The 12,319-nt window shown below is 48.2% G+C and overlaps 8 protein-coding genes across 8 annotated transcripts; 5 read left to right on the top strand and 3 right to left on the bottom strand.

The window, feature by feature from the left end:
* Positions 1 to 79: 79 nt before the first annotated feature.
* Positions 80 to 496, top strand: Bathy08g03770 (unknown protein; the record flags this gene model as incomplete). The annotated part of the gene is made up of 1 exon (XM_007511758.1): positions 80 to 496. One exon carries the CDS (start codon positions 80 to 82, stop codon positions 494 to 496), a length of 417 nt encoding a protein of 138 aa, XP_007511820.1.
* A 129-nt stretch (positions 497 to 625) lies between these two features.
* Bathy08g03760 (hypothetical protein) lies at positions 626 to 1,212 on the bottom strand (the record flags this gene model as incomplete). Its single annotated transcript, XM_007511626.1, has 2 exons — positions 626 to 979; positions 1,126 to 1,212. 2 exons carry the CDS (start codon positions 1,210 to 1,212, stop codon positions 626 to 628), a joined length of 441 nt encoding a protein of 146 aa, XP_007511688.1.
* Positions 1,213 to 1,348: 136 nt separating this feature from the next.
* Positions 1,349 to 6,553, top strand: Bathy08g03750 (predicted protein; the record flags this gene model as incomplete). The annotated part of the gene is made up of 1 exon (XM_007511675.1): positions 1,349 to 6,553. One exon carries the CDS (start codon positions 1,349 to 1,351, stop codon positions 6,551 to 6,553), a length of 5,205 nt encoding a protein of 1,734 aa, XP_007511737.1.
* Positions 6,554 to 7,041: 488 nt separating this feature from the next.
* Positions 7,042 to 7,548, bottom strand: Bathy08g03740 (unknown protein; the record flags this gene model as incomplete). The annotated part of the gene is made up of 1 exon (XM_007511511.1): positions 7,042 to 7,548. One exon carries the CDS (start codon positions 7,546 to 7,548, stop codon positions 7,042 to 7,044), a length of 507 nt encoding a protein of 168 aa, XP_007511573.1.
* A 520-nt stretch (positions 7,549 to 8,068) lies between these two features.
* On the top strand, positions 8,069 to 8,614 carry Bathy08g03730 (50S ribosomal protein L24; the record flags this gene model as incomplete). The annotated part of the gene is made up of 1 exon (XM_007511491.1): positions 8,069 to 8,614. One exon carries the CDS (start codon positions 8,069 to 8,071, stop codon positions 8,612 to 8,614), a length of 546 nt encoding a protein of 181 aa, XP_007511553.1.
* Positions 8,615 to 8,925: 311 nt separating this feature from the next.
* Bathy08g03720 (predicted protein) lies at positions 8,926 to 10,092 on the top strand (the record flags this gene model as incomplete). The annotated part of the gene is made up of 1 exon (XM_007511386.1): positions 8,926 to 10,092. The coding sequence occupies one exon, from the start codon at positions 8,926 to 8,928 to the stop codon at positions 10,090 to 10,092; it is 1,167 nt and encodes a 388-aa protein (XP_007511448.1).
* A 321-nt stretch (positions 10,093 to 10,413) lies between these two features.
* Positions 10,414 to 11,091, top strand: Bathy08g03710 (predicted protein; the record flags this gene model as incomplete). The annotated part of the gene is made up of 2 exons (XM_007511294.1): positions 10,414 to 10,714; positions 10,799 to 11,091. 2 exons carry the CDS (start codon positions 10,414 to 10,416, stop codon positions 11,089 to 11,091), a joined length of 594 nt encoding a protein of 197 aa, XP_007511356.1.
* A 184-nt stretch (positions 11,092 to 11,275) lies between these two features.
* On the bottom strand, positions 11,276 to 12,163 carry Bathy08g03700 (predicted protein; the record flags this gene model as incomplete). Its single annotated transcript, XM_007511406.1, has 1 exon — positions 11,276 to 12,163. One exon carries the CDS (start codon positions 12,161 to 12,163, stop codon positions 11,276 to 11,278), a length of 888 nt encoding a protein of 295 aa, XP_007511468.1.
* Positions 12,164 to 12,319: the final 156 nt, after the last annotated feature.

Raw genomic sequence — 12,319 nt, 5'->3', positions numbered from 1 at the left:
CGCGCTTTCGGGAAATGACGCACAAAAGCAGTTAACTGCTTTTCCTCATTAAAAGACTACTTTTGCGTTTTGAATAAAGATGGCACCATCACCACCATCTAATGTATCTGTCGCGGTCTTTTCTTTTCTCTTAAAGAAGTCGAGAACGACGACAATGCAAGCGAAAGTATTTCCCGCTTTCGCCTCCTTTTCGTCCTCCTCTAAACATAGAAAGAATGAGTTGGGGAAAAATCTGCACAAAGAGAGCCAGCTCTCAGGTGAAGCATCGCAACGCGCGTACTTACGCGACCTGGAACAGATTCACTTGAAAAAACGCAAACTCGAACACGAACGAGAGGAGAAAGAGGCAAACGTTAAAAGAGAAATGATGCGAGAGATGCTGCTGAGGGAAAAAAAGAGAACGAGTGCACGCGAGGAGAAGGATTTGAGGAACGTGTTGATGGCGTTGGTCGGCACGGCCGTGTCCGCGACGTGCTACGCGATGCATTACGGATGATGATAAAGACGACTAAAGCTGCTCTTAGAGCATTCTTTATATTAGTTTTCTACACATAGCAACGCGCTGTTCTACTACTACTACTACTACTACTACTACCACTACCACTACCATGCTGTCTTTTCGTCGTCACCCGAGCACTCTCGAACACCTTCTGACTTTCGCGTCGAAGCTGGCGTTCGTCGCCAACCAATCTATTTCACCCAAGTGGTCGTCTGAATCGCCGTAAAAGAATGGACACATTCGTACTTTCGTCGTCGCTTCGTGTACGCTTTCGAAAAACTGTTTCACGTTTTGTTCCTCTCGTTTCGTCGTTAACAGGACGAAGTGGATGTTGCCTTGCGTTACATACGCGTGGATGAAGCAATCGGAGTCGAAGGTGTCGATGATCTTTAAGTACGTCGCGTGCGTTTCCCATTTCCGTTCGTTGAGTCGGTCTAAAGATGACGCGATGACGAATTGGCGCAAGTGTCTCGCGTCGTCCTGTTGTGTTTATTAAAGGGTATCGTAAACGTCGTCAGTGTTGTTCGTCGTCTCATCCCAGCGGGGAGAAAATGTATACACAAAGAGGAAAAACGAAAAGAAGACAAAGACAAAGAAGAAAAGGAACAAAAAGAAAGCACACGTACCCTTCGCGTGCTCCCGAAATCGGCTTCGTACAACGCTCGGCCCGTGCGGCCGTCGACGACGCAAAACGCCGCCACGCCCGCAACCATTTATGCGTCTCTTTGCGCGTGATTTAATGTGAAAATTTCACCGGAATTTCATCAGTACACCACAAGTCACTTTTTGTCTCTGTTGTTTGTTTGTGTCGCTGAACAACAACAGTAAACGCGCGTCATAAAAACGACGATGGCCTCCTCCTTTGGTTCCTCCTCCTCCTCTTTTCACGAACCGTTCGAAAAAGCGTACGATGCGCTCCTCGAGCTCGCCTCGAAAAACGCGAGGAAGCATTCGAGTTTAATCGAATCTCTGAATGCGAGAACGGAAAGGTTGAAGAATGTTTCTGATGATGATTTGCACGACGACAACGACAAGTTCTACGAAAAACGAACGGAAGATTTAGAATACTTTCTGGAACCGATCGAAATCGCGTTCAAGTCGAAACACGCGAGCATGGAGGAGAGAGCGGTGATTTGTCTCACGTCGTTAATTGGCGGGAGGATGATTACCGGGAGATGCTTCGAAGAAGAAGAAGACAAAGAAGGCAAAGAAGAAAACGAGGAGGATTCGAAAGATAATTTGGAGAAAGAGGACAAAGAGAAGAGAAGAGTGGGAGGAGAGAAGACAGAACAAACCAGGCGCGAACGTTTGTGCGCGAAAGTCGTCGACTTGCTCTGCTTCGCGTGCGGCGAATCGGGCGACGAGTCGGTGGAGCTGCAAGCGCTTTTAGGAGTGTTGGCGTGTTACATGTCGAGATCTTTTCGAGTGAGTGGAAAGATGTTGAGTCGAATGATCGAGTCGGTGTGTAAGTGTCACGCGATCTCGAGATCGGAAACCAATCGAGGGGTGGCGAAAGCGGCGTTGGTGCAGATGATTTTCGCGAACTTTACGAGAGTGGAAAAAGGCGACTCGAGTGCGTTTTCGAAAATGGTTAAAGTTTCGGACGTTTTAGGTGGTGGTGGTGGTGGTGGTGGTGGTGGTGGCAGGAATGATGCTACAAAGGATGACACGAAAGACGACGTGAAAGACTCCACGAATTTACCGTCCACGTCGTACGAAACGCACGTAATGCGGGAAAATTCCTCCGTGCCGACGATTAGTAACTATACTAGCGGACAACATCATCACTGGTCGGACGAAATCGTGACCTTTGCGCAAAAGTTTATTGCAAAAGCCGCGTCGTGTGGGAAAACGCCGCAAGCGTATGCCCCGCACTCATCTGAAGAGAAGAAAGCGAAAGCGGAAAACGATCGATACATTCTCGAAGATTGCGCAGAAATTTTTCGCGCGCTTTCTCGGATCGCCAAAGGTGCGGGTTTGAAGACGGCAAACGCCGACGCGGCGAGTATTTCTCGCGGGAAATTGCTAGCTTTAGATGCGTTGCGCATTGCCTGTCAAAATGTCGGCAACGCTTTCGTCGATGATCCCATCTTTTCTGATACCATACGCGAGTACGTCTTGGACGCGGTCGTTTCAAATGCCATCTCCGAAACGGTCCAAGCGCCCGAGCTTTGTAAAATTTCGCTCGGCATCTTCCAAAGCATTTTATGCACGCAAAGATTTCGAGAAAAGTTAAAATCGGAAATCGGCTTCTTCTTCCCTCGATTGTTTCTAGATCCGTTAGAGTTCATCTCTGGAGGTGCACCGAATTCACCGCATAGCAAACGGTCCGTCTTGTTGACTATTTTGAGCGACACCGTCGCGCAAGACGCGCAAACGTTGGTTGATTTGTTTGTCAATTTTGATTGCGATATTTCACAGCAAAACGCGTTCGAACGGTTGATTAACTTATTGGTTCGAGTCGCACAAGGCGTAGAAGTTTCCAATTTATCCGGCGCGGATGCGGCGAGAGAAACGGTGTTGAAAATGGAAGCACTCGGGTGTTTGACGAAAATTTTGAAAGCGCTTGGCGATTGGGTGGAACAGAACTCGTCGTCGGGGAATAAAGAAGAACAGCGAGTCGCGCACGAAATGAAATCAAATGTAACGAAGCACGTAGAAGATACGGAGTCGATGATGATTACGCCGACGAAAGTGGACGCATCGAACTTGGTGCAAAAGAAACTCGACAAATCCGAGTTTCAAGAATGCGTGAAATTGTTCAACAAAAAACCGAAAAAGGGTATCGCGCACTTAAAAGCGATTGGTAAACTCGGCGAAGGCACGCCCGCAGATATAGCGACATTCCTAAGAACAGCACCAAATTTAGATAAAACTGTCGTCGGCGACTACCTCGGCGAGCGCGAAGACGAGAGTTTAAAAGTTATGAGAGCGTACGTGGACGCGATGGATTTTAGCGGCTTCGGTTTAGACGAGGCCATTCGAAAGTTCTTGGAAGGCTTTCGTTTACCCGGCGAGTCGCAGAAAATCGATCGGTTGATGGAGAAGTTCGCGGAACGGTATCACGCGCAGAACCCATCGCAGTATAGAAGTGCAGATACGGTGTACGTTTTAGCCTTTTCCGTGATCATGTTGAACACGGATGCGCACAATCCAGGAGTAAAGAATAAAATGACAAAAGAAGGCTTCTTGAAGAACAATCGCGGCATCGACGATGGCCAAGACTTGGACCAGGAAGAGCTCGGAGCTTTGTACGATCGCATCGTGAACAACGAAATCAAACTCAAAGACGAAAACGCGAAGAAAGCGAGCAATAGCGAATCGTCCTCGAACTTGAACAACTTCCTTGGCATGGATATTTTGCTTTCGCTCGTCGGGCAAAAACCAGCAATCGCGGAGGAGAAAATTGATGTCCGAGAACTCATCGAGGAAGTTCGCGCCAAAGCAAAACGTGAAGACGTGGATAATTTTCTATCTGCATCGGACGCTAAATGCGCGGCACCGATGCTTGACGTCTCGTGGCAAGCGCTTTTGGCGGTTTTTTCGGTTACGTTTGAAGGCACCGAATCGGCGAAAATCGCGGCGTTGTGTCTCGATGGGTTTTTTAGCTCGATTCACATGGCATGTAATTTAGGCATGCTTGCCGCTCGAGACGCGTTCGTTGCACCCTTGGCGCGCTTGTGCGGCTTACGTAATCCGTCCACTATGCGGACGAAGAACATTTTAGCTTTGAAGACGTTGGTGCGCGTTGGCGAAACCTTTGGCGATAGTTTAGGAGATACGTGTTGGGTGCACGTGTTAAAGTGTTGCTCTCGATACGAACATTTGCACGCTTTGGCGGGTGGATTTGACGACTCTTCCGTGTTTTTGAATACCAAGGACGAAATTATAGTTCCTTCTGGTTTAGGAGGTCATACGCCGAACCGCTTGTTCCGTCGCGATTCCTCCGCAGAGATTATTTTGACCTCACCTTCAACAACAACAGTGCGCGCGACTGGTACTGATGCTTCGAGCGGTGACGACGCACTCGCGGCAGCAGCTGTTGCCGAACAACTCGCGCGAAAAGCCTCCATGCACGACGCAAAAATCTCGCTGGTGCCGTTAGAATCCGTCGCTCCTCCGTCGCAGCACGTGCTCGAACAGTTACATCCAGATAGTTTTAACGGGTTGTTCCACGACTCGAAAAGATTGTCGGGTGAAGCTATCGTTGATTTTATGCGCGCTTTGTGCAGATTAGCGACCGAAGAAATGAGCGCCGAACGACCGCGTTCTTGCGCTTTATCGAAACTAGTCGAGACGTGCGCATTTAACGTCGAGCGCGAGCGATACGTCTGGGCCAAAGCGTGGATCGTCTTGAGCGACTTTTTCGTCAAAGTTGGAAGCGAACATAGAAACGTGAAAGTGTCCATGTTTGTCGTGGACGCTTTACGTCAACTCTCCATGAAGTTCTTGCAGCGCGCGGAACTCGCGAATTATTCGTTCCAGAACGATTTCCTTCGGCCGTTTGTCGTCATCATGCAACAATCGCCGTCGTTTGAAGTGAGAGAACTGATCGTTTCTTGTGTCGCCCAAATGGTTGAATCTGCCGTGGATGGGATAAAATCCGGTTGGAAATCCGTGTTTATGGTATATTCAGTCGCCGCGGCGGATGAGAACCCAAAAGTTGTGTCCACAGCGTTTTCCACTATCGAACGAATCATTCGCCATAACTTTTCCAAGATTATCGAAACCGACCAAGCAGCGTTTACGGATTGCGTGAATTGCTTAGTCGCGTTTACGAACTCGTACGACGCGCCAGAGGTAAGTTTGAACGCATTGGCGTTCCTTCGATATTGCGCGTTGCAGTTAGCAGATGGAGCGCTGGGTGATTTGAGTTTGCCGAAAGTTAAAGCGTCGACATCAGGAGGAGGAAACGAGGACTCTCGAGACGACGACGAAGAAAGTTTCCAGCAACAACATCAAGAACCATCCACGCCTCGCGAGAAAGGTCCGACGCATTTTACAGACACGGAATCACACACTTATTTCTGGTTCCCGCTCTTAGCCGGTCTCTCTGAACTGGCGTTTGATTTCAGAGAAGACATACGAACGAGTTCGTTGGAAGTGTTATTCGATACGCTCAAGTTTCACGGGTCGTCGTTTGAACCTGGATTTTGGGCGCGCGTGTACGACGCCATTCTATTCCCGATGTTTGACGTCGTTCGTGCGACAGAGTTTGACAGCTCCGAGGCTTCGGAAAAGCAAAAGAACGAGTGGTTATACGGTGCCTGCGATAGATGCCTGACGCTCGTCGTCGATTTAGCCACCACGGAAAGTTTCTTTGGCAACATCATCGACGCCGGCGTTTGGCCTAAACTCTGCGATTTGTTGGACAACATTAGTGGAACCTTTGCGCACGAACAGTTAGCTTCGTGCGGCGCGCTCGCGTTCCGGCGCTTGTTAGAAGGATTAGGGAAGAATACCACCAAAACCAGATTGAACACAAACGAGTGGTCTTTAGCGGTTGACAAACTCTGTAACGTCTTCGATTTGAAGCATCCGTCAGTTCTCCTGGTAGGTTGCGTCGGCGAGTGTTTGCACAAATCGAGGAAGTCGATGCCAACCGAATGTAAAAAGATGTTGTTCGAGAGAATGCAAGTTATTCACGAAGAAGAAAAGTTCGAAATGAGTCTTCGCGTAAACGCCGGTTCCGTTTTAGTCGCCTTTTGCGACCAAGACGAGGAAGACATTCGCTTCCTCCAACGCGCGATGGTATTCGCGCTACACGAATACGAGAGGTGTGCTTCTTGCGTGGGCTCAGAAACTGCGCGGAAAGAAACCAGTACGCGCGCGCCGTTAGCGGTGCAGTGTTTAAAACAGCTCGTAAAAATCGACGGCGCGTTTGAAAAGAAGAAGTTCGTCGACATCCTTTCGCGTCTCGTCGGCACGAACGAACAACCGAACGAGGTCTTATCGGCTTTAGGCGAAGTGTTTGGAGTAAAAGTCGCCCCATTGATGATAGGTACGGGAGAAGGCGACGGCGAATCATCATTTTCCGCGTGGTCTTGGTTTTAATAATATATTATTGAATGGTATTTTGATCTTACAAAAATATAGGACGAACGAATCTCTTCTTTCTCCTACAAAAGTTGGACTGGGGATTATTGTGTTATGCTGCCTATTTTACAGTCCTCCATTTCTCTTCTTTCTCTCTATGATACACGCTTTTGCAACAACAAAAAATATTAAACGTAAACAACGTCTCCGCGTTACGTGAACGTCACGCCGTCACTCGTCGGGTCGATGCGCTTGCGTCTCTTTTCCATGTATAAGCGCCTGGAAATAAAAGTTGAAGAGGAGGAAAGAAGAAGAAGAGACAAAGAAGTCAGTTTTGGTGTTTTCGAGAAAAACACAGCTCACAAGAAGCAGTTCAAGAAGAGAGAGCGTTTTCAACGAGAGCTTTCTTCCTAAAAAAGTAAATTTTGATTTGTTTTCGAGACCAAAAAGCGCTCTCTCTTTCTGGGCCACACGAAAATATCGCATGGCCCACATGGGAAAGAAGGTCAACTTTTGGCAGGCAAAACTACTTTTTTTTCCCGCGAAAAGGGAAAACATTTTGTCGAAGAAAAGCAGCGCTTAACCACGCGTTGTGTATCGTACCTCAACTGTAAATCAGCGACTGGAATCGGGATCGGTTCCGACGAGAACGTGTTGTGATGAAACAAAGCGTGCGTAAAGCACGCGTCCGTGGAACTGTTCGATCGCGCGATCGCGTCTTCCGTCTCTTCTTCCGTTTCGTCTTCATAAATTTTCTTTTTCTTTCTCGTTTTGTTGTTGTTCGTGTTGTCTGTTGCTAGGTTACCACCTAAAAGTAATTCCTTCTCGTGCTCTTTGATGAGTTCGTTTAATAACATTTTCTTGATCGGACTTTCCATGTGCTTGGAGGAGCTGTCGGCGGAGGACTCGGAACTCCGTCCTCCCACCCGATGATGCTCTTTTTGCCTTCGCTCGTCGTCATCATGCGCGCAACACTCGAACCCGACGCGACAATCGATCCGAGTTTGCATCATCTCTCTCAAGCCTTTTTCTTCGTTACCCGCAATTTTTATTACAAAAATTAAAGTTATATATATATTAGAGTCAGAGCGCGCGGCGACAACCAAAAGAAAGATTGCCGAGATATTATTAAAGATGAGTGTATTCCTCGCGCGTTTATCCCGTTGGATCTGGTTTTATGCGGTCGCAAACACGGTTCGAACGACGATTCGTTTGCGCGGAATTTCTGTCGATTCGTTTTCCCTTCGTCTTTGTCACTTTTTCTAGAGGCGTTTCCCGGCGATCTTTATGGACTCTTCGTCTCTAGGGTTGTAAACCCTAAGCAGACTTGAGGCAATTTTTGAGCAACTTTCTGACAAACAACAGAAGAAAACTTTTGTGCGCGAAACTCTCCTGGTTAATAACAGATCGGACTTTACGTTGAAGTTCGTAAACGGTATAACGTTCGAATCGTCAGAGAGTTCGCGTTGTATTTTCAGAAATTTTAACCGCTTCAGGAAGCGCATTAAAAACACGTAAGAACACACGCAATAAATGTCCTCCGGGAAGAAAGCCTTGACCTCGAAACTCCTCCACGCGACGATGACGATGATGCGAGGAGGAGGAGGACAACAACAACAGCAAAAAGAACAATTCGTCAAAAAAGTCGTCGTCTGTGGACGCGCCAAGCGAGGCCTCTACCACGGGAAAACGGTCCGTTTTGGAAACAACGTCAGCGAGGACGGAGGGAACAAAACGAGACGGAAATGGTCCCCGAACGCGAAACGGAAACGATTATATTCGGAGGTTTTAAACCGGATGGTTCCGATGCAAGTCACCGCGCACGCTTTGAAGTGCATCGATAAAGCCGGTGGGTTGGATAATTACGTGTTGAACACGCCCGTGGCGAAGATGATGAGTTTGAAAGGGATGGAATTGAAAGAGAAGATGACTCGAGCGCTTTCGGAGGAGCGACGGCGGCGCGGCGAGGAGGAGGGGGCGAAGGAGGATTCAAACGAGGCAGAAGGAGAAGAAGAAGAAGAAGGGGAGACGAAGACGCCGAAGCGACCGCCGCCGCCGCGTCCGAAAACAAAGTCGTAGTGAAATAGAAATATAATAGAACGGTAGTAGTATATATAGTCCTCGTTTTTTAAAGCGTAGTAGTATCGCCGCCGATAAGACGATAAGAGAAGGAAACCGAAGTTCTCTCGGGGTCTCTCTCTCTCTCTCTCTCTCGAAACTTCTTTTGGTTCAACGTCGTCGCCGTCGTTCGTTTTGCACCTTTTCTCGCGTAATCCTTCATCGTTTTTTCTCGTCGCTTTATTTCTCGATATCCTACCTTTCTTTTCGGATCTTCGTCACTTTTCTCGCCTTTCGCAAGTTTTGTATTCATCATTGATAACATCGATATCATGCCCTCCAAATCCACCTCTCGAAAGAGTAAAGGAGGAAAAGAAAACGAACGATTCTCTTTTCCGGCGGTGCCGAAAAACTGCGTCGTCACCGGTGGCACCGGTTTCGTCGGCCGACGATTAGTCGAAATGCTCGTCGAACGAGGCGCTGAGAAAGTCGTCGCGTTTGACATCAGTCCGAAACCATTGGACGTCGTGGACGATGACAATGATGCGAAGAAGGATTCAAAACGCATAGTGTGGATGCAAGGGGATTTGAGAAAGTTATCGGATGTGAAGAAAGCGATCAAAGGCGCGGATTGCGTGTGGCACATCGCCGCGTTGGTGGGACCGTATCACGAGAAGGAGATGTACGAACAGGTGAACCACGTCGGGACGAAGAACGTGATCGAGGCGATGAAGTTTCACGGGGTGACAAAGTGCGTCATGAGTTCAAGTCCGAGCACGCGGTTTGATGGGAACGATATCAACGGGTTGAGAGAGGACGAGTTAGATTTTCCAAAAGTGTTTTTACAAGAATACGCCGAGTCGAAAGCGAGAGGCGAGAAGGCGATGATGAAGGAGAATAACAATAAAGATTTTTTTAGCGTAGCCGTGGCGCCGCACCAGGTGTACGGGCCGAGAGATTACTTGTTCTTGCACAACTTTCTGTTGAACGCGAAACGGTTGCGGATTTTTGGCGACGGGGAAAACTTAATATCCGCGTGTTTCGTGGATAACTATTGCCACGGTTTGATTTTAGGCGAACGCGCGTTGTACCCGGATTCCCCGGCGTTGGGTAAGTTTTACATCTGTACCGACGGCGAACCGATTAAACTGTGGGAAATGATTGATAACGCGTTCGTCCGACTCGGCTTTAGAAGTTTAAAAACCAAGTTTGGGTTACCTGGTTGGGGATTTATGATGCCGCTGGCGAAAGCGTGCGATGTGGTTGGCTACGTTCTCGGTAAAAAATTCAAACTGACGCCATTTTCTGTTCGAATGTTACTCATCAACCGTTACTTCGACATCTCCAACGCGAAAAGAGACTTGAACTACGAACCCATATACTCCTACGACGACGCTTGGGAAATAACCATGGATTGGTTCGAGAAAGAGTGGATGCCGAAACACGCTCCCGAGGTGGAAGTGCCGACGAAGAAAGGTGGGAACGCGAAGAAACGGTAACAACGGCGCGCGAGTGACCACTACCACGTCACGTGTTATTAGAATTTGTAAACGCGCTCGAATACGAATTAAAAAAACGTAATCTCCGCCCGCGTCTGAAAAGTGTTTGCGGTTTCTCTCTCTCTCTCTTTCTTTCTCGCGAAAAATATCTCTTTCATCATACTTTCGATATCTTTCCTTCTCGGCCTCTAGTTTTGGATATCGTCTGACGTCACAAAGCGAAAGAACATGTTCGCCTCCTCCTCTTCCGCGGCGCGAGCAATCATTTGCGCGCCTCAACTCACCAAAAAAATCACTTCTCGACGAAGGAACGGACGTAAAATGTCCACCAAAATCAACGGTTTCATGACGTTGCGGTCGGAGCCAGACGCCCCGGCGCGATCGGTTACGAGTGATGATGTCTCTTCGTGGCCGGAAATCGAAAGGCAATTGGTCAAGGCGTGCGCGATATTCGCCGGCGATTCTTCCGTGAACGGGCGAATGCAAGCGGCTGGCCAACTCGGTCCACACACGACGCACGATGCGGTGAGCGAAATGAGCGTCGTGGAAGTGTTTACGACCGCGTACGAAGGGAGTTTGGAAGATTGCAGCACGATTTTGGACGTGCACTATCGATTGTTGGGTGCGTTCGTTTCCTTTGAATGACTTTCATTTTTATTCTTAAATCAAACGCGCGTACTTACCTCACGTTACCTCATCAATACAGCTGAAACGCTCATTCAAGGGAACACGGAGTTAGTCGAGCACGTGTACGAGAAATTTGCGGCGTTACCACCGAGATTACGCAAATCCAGTTTGCGCGCCACGGCGGCGTGCGCCGAAGCCGGATTGTTGCACACGAGAGAAGAGTACGAGATGATGAACGCGGTGTTGAGCGAAGTCGTGGAGAGCGGGGACGCGGACGAAGGCGCTTTGATGGAGTTCGAAAAGAACAACGCGATGTTAAAAGCGATGGACGATATGTTAGAGGCGATGTTGAAAAACGTCTCGGATTGGTAACAGAATTTGAGCGATACTCTTTCCAGATAGACTTATTAGCGCGCGAGAGAGTCAAATAGCAGAAAATTTTTAATACGATAGTCACACGCGCAAAGAATCCATTGTTGAATTCGTTCGTTCTCTTCTTCTTCTTTTCCATTATAATTAGTAAATATATGATGAACAACGCCTTAAAAGTTAAACTTCAATCGTTCTTACTCAACTCCGTTCCTGGCGCTCCGAATATCAACGCGTGCCAAGCAAACACGATGAACAACATCCCGCCAACCGCCGCGACCAACCTCTGACTAATTTTCAACGCCAAAATCTTCCCCCCAATCACCGCTAAACTCGTACAAAACGCGTGCCCGATTATCGCTCCGATGGTAACTCCGTACGGGTCTTTATGCGCGGCCAACGCGATGGTGGTAATCTGCGACCGATCCCCCCACTCGGCTAAAAACGTCAACACGAACGCCTCCAAGAAGATGGGCGTACACACTCGACTCAAAATCCGCCTTATCTTACCTTTCGGCGCTTTCTCCACGTCGATTTTCTCCGCCACTTCGTCCACTTCATCTTGCATTGAACTCCCCGGCTTTGACCGCCACGCGATGTAAAACAATCGGCACCCGAAAAACGTGTACAACACAAACGCGCATTTGTTCACAACTTTCGGACTGATTAACATCGGTGCCAGAACCCCCATCGCGGTCGATAACACCGTCATGATTGCCAACGCGCTCAACGCCCCAGACAAAACTATCAAACGTGGATGACGCATGGCCATGATTGCGGCGATAATGAACGTCTCGTCCCCTAATTCCGCCACTAATATCATCGCTAAAGAGGAGACGAAGGCGTCTTTGAAGTCGCCGACGCCGTCCCCGTCCGAGTCTTTGAAATCTTCCTTCGAGTCTTTGTCCGTGTTGTGGATGCTAAATTTTCTACTCAATCCTCCCTCTTGTTGTTCTTGCGCGGAAACTGCAGAACATGTCGAAAAAAGAGCGACGATTATGATCATCATCATCAGTATCGTCATACGAAAAGGAGTCTTCTTCTCAAAGCGTCGATTCGACGAGACCATCGTCATCATCGATCGCGGTTTAATAAAAGTCTTATCTCTTGTTTTGTGTGATTGAATTTTTTGACGATTTTGGTCGTTTTTGGGAGGAGGAAAAAAAAGGAGAAAAACGAGAAAGAAACGAGACTTTTTACTCCGAGCGGCTTTGCGAAACGAAGCGCGCGA

This window comes from Bathycoccus prasinos (assembly GCF_002220235.1).
Source record: "Bathycoccus prasinos genomic : Chromosome_8".
NCBI classification, from domain to species: domain Eukaryota; kingdom Viridiplantae; phylum Chlorophyta; class Mamiellophyceae; order Mamiellales; family Bathycoccaceae; genus Bathycoccus; species Bathycoccus prasinos.
This window is presented reverse-complemented; position numbering and strand designations above follow the sequence as displayed.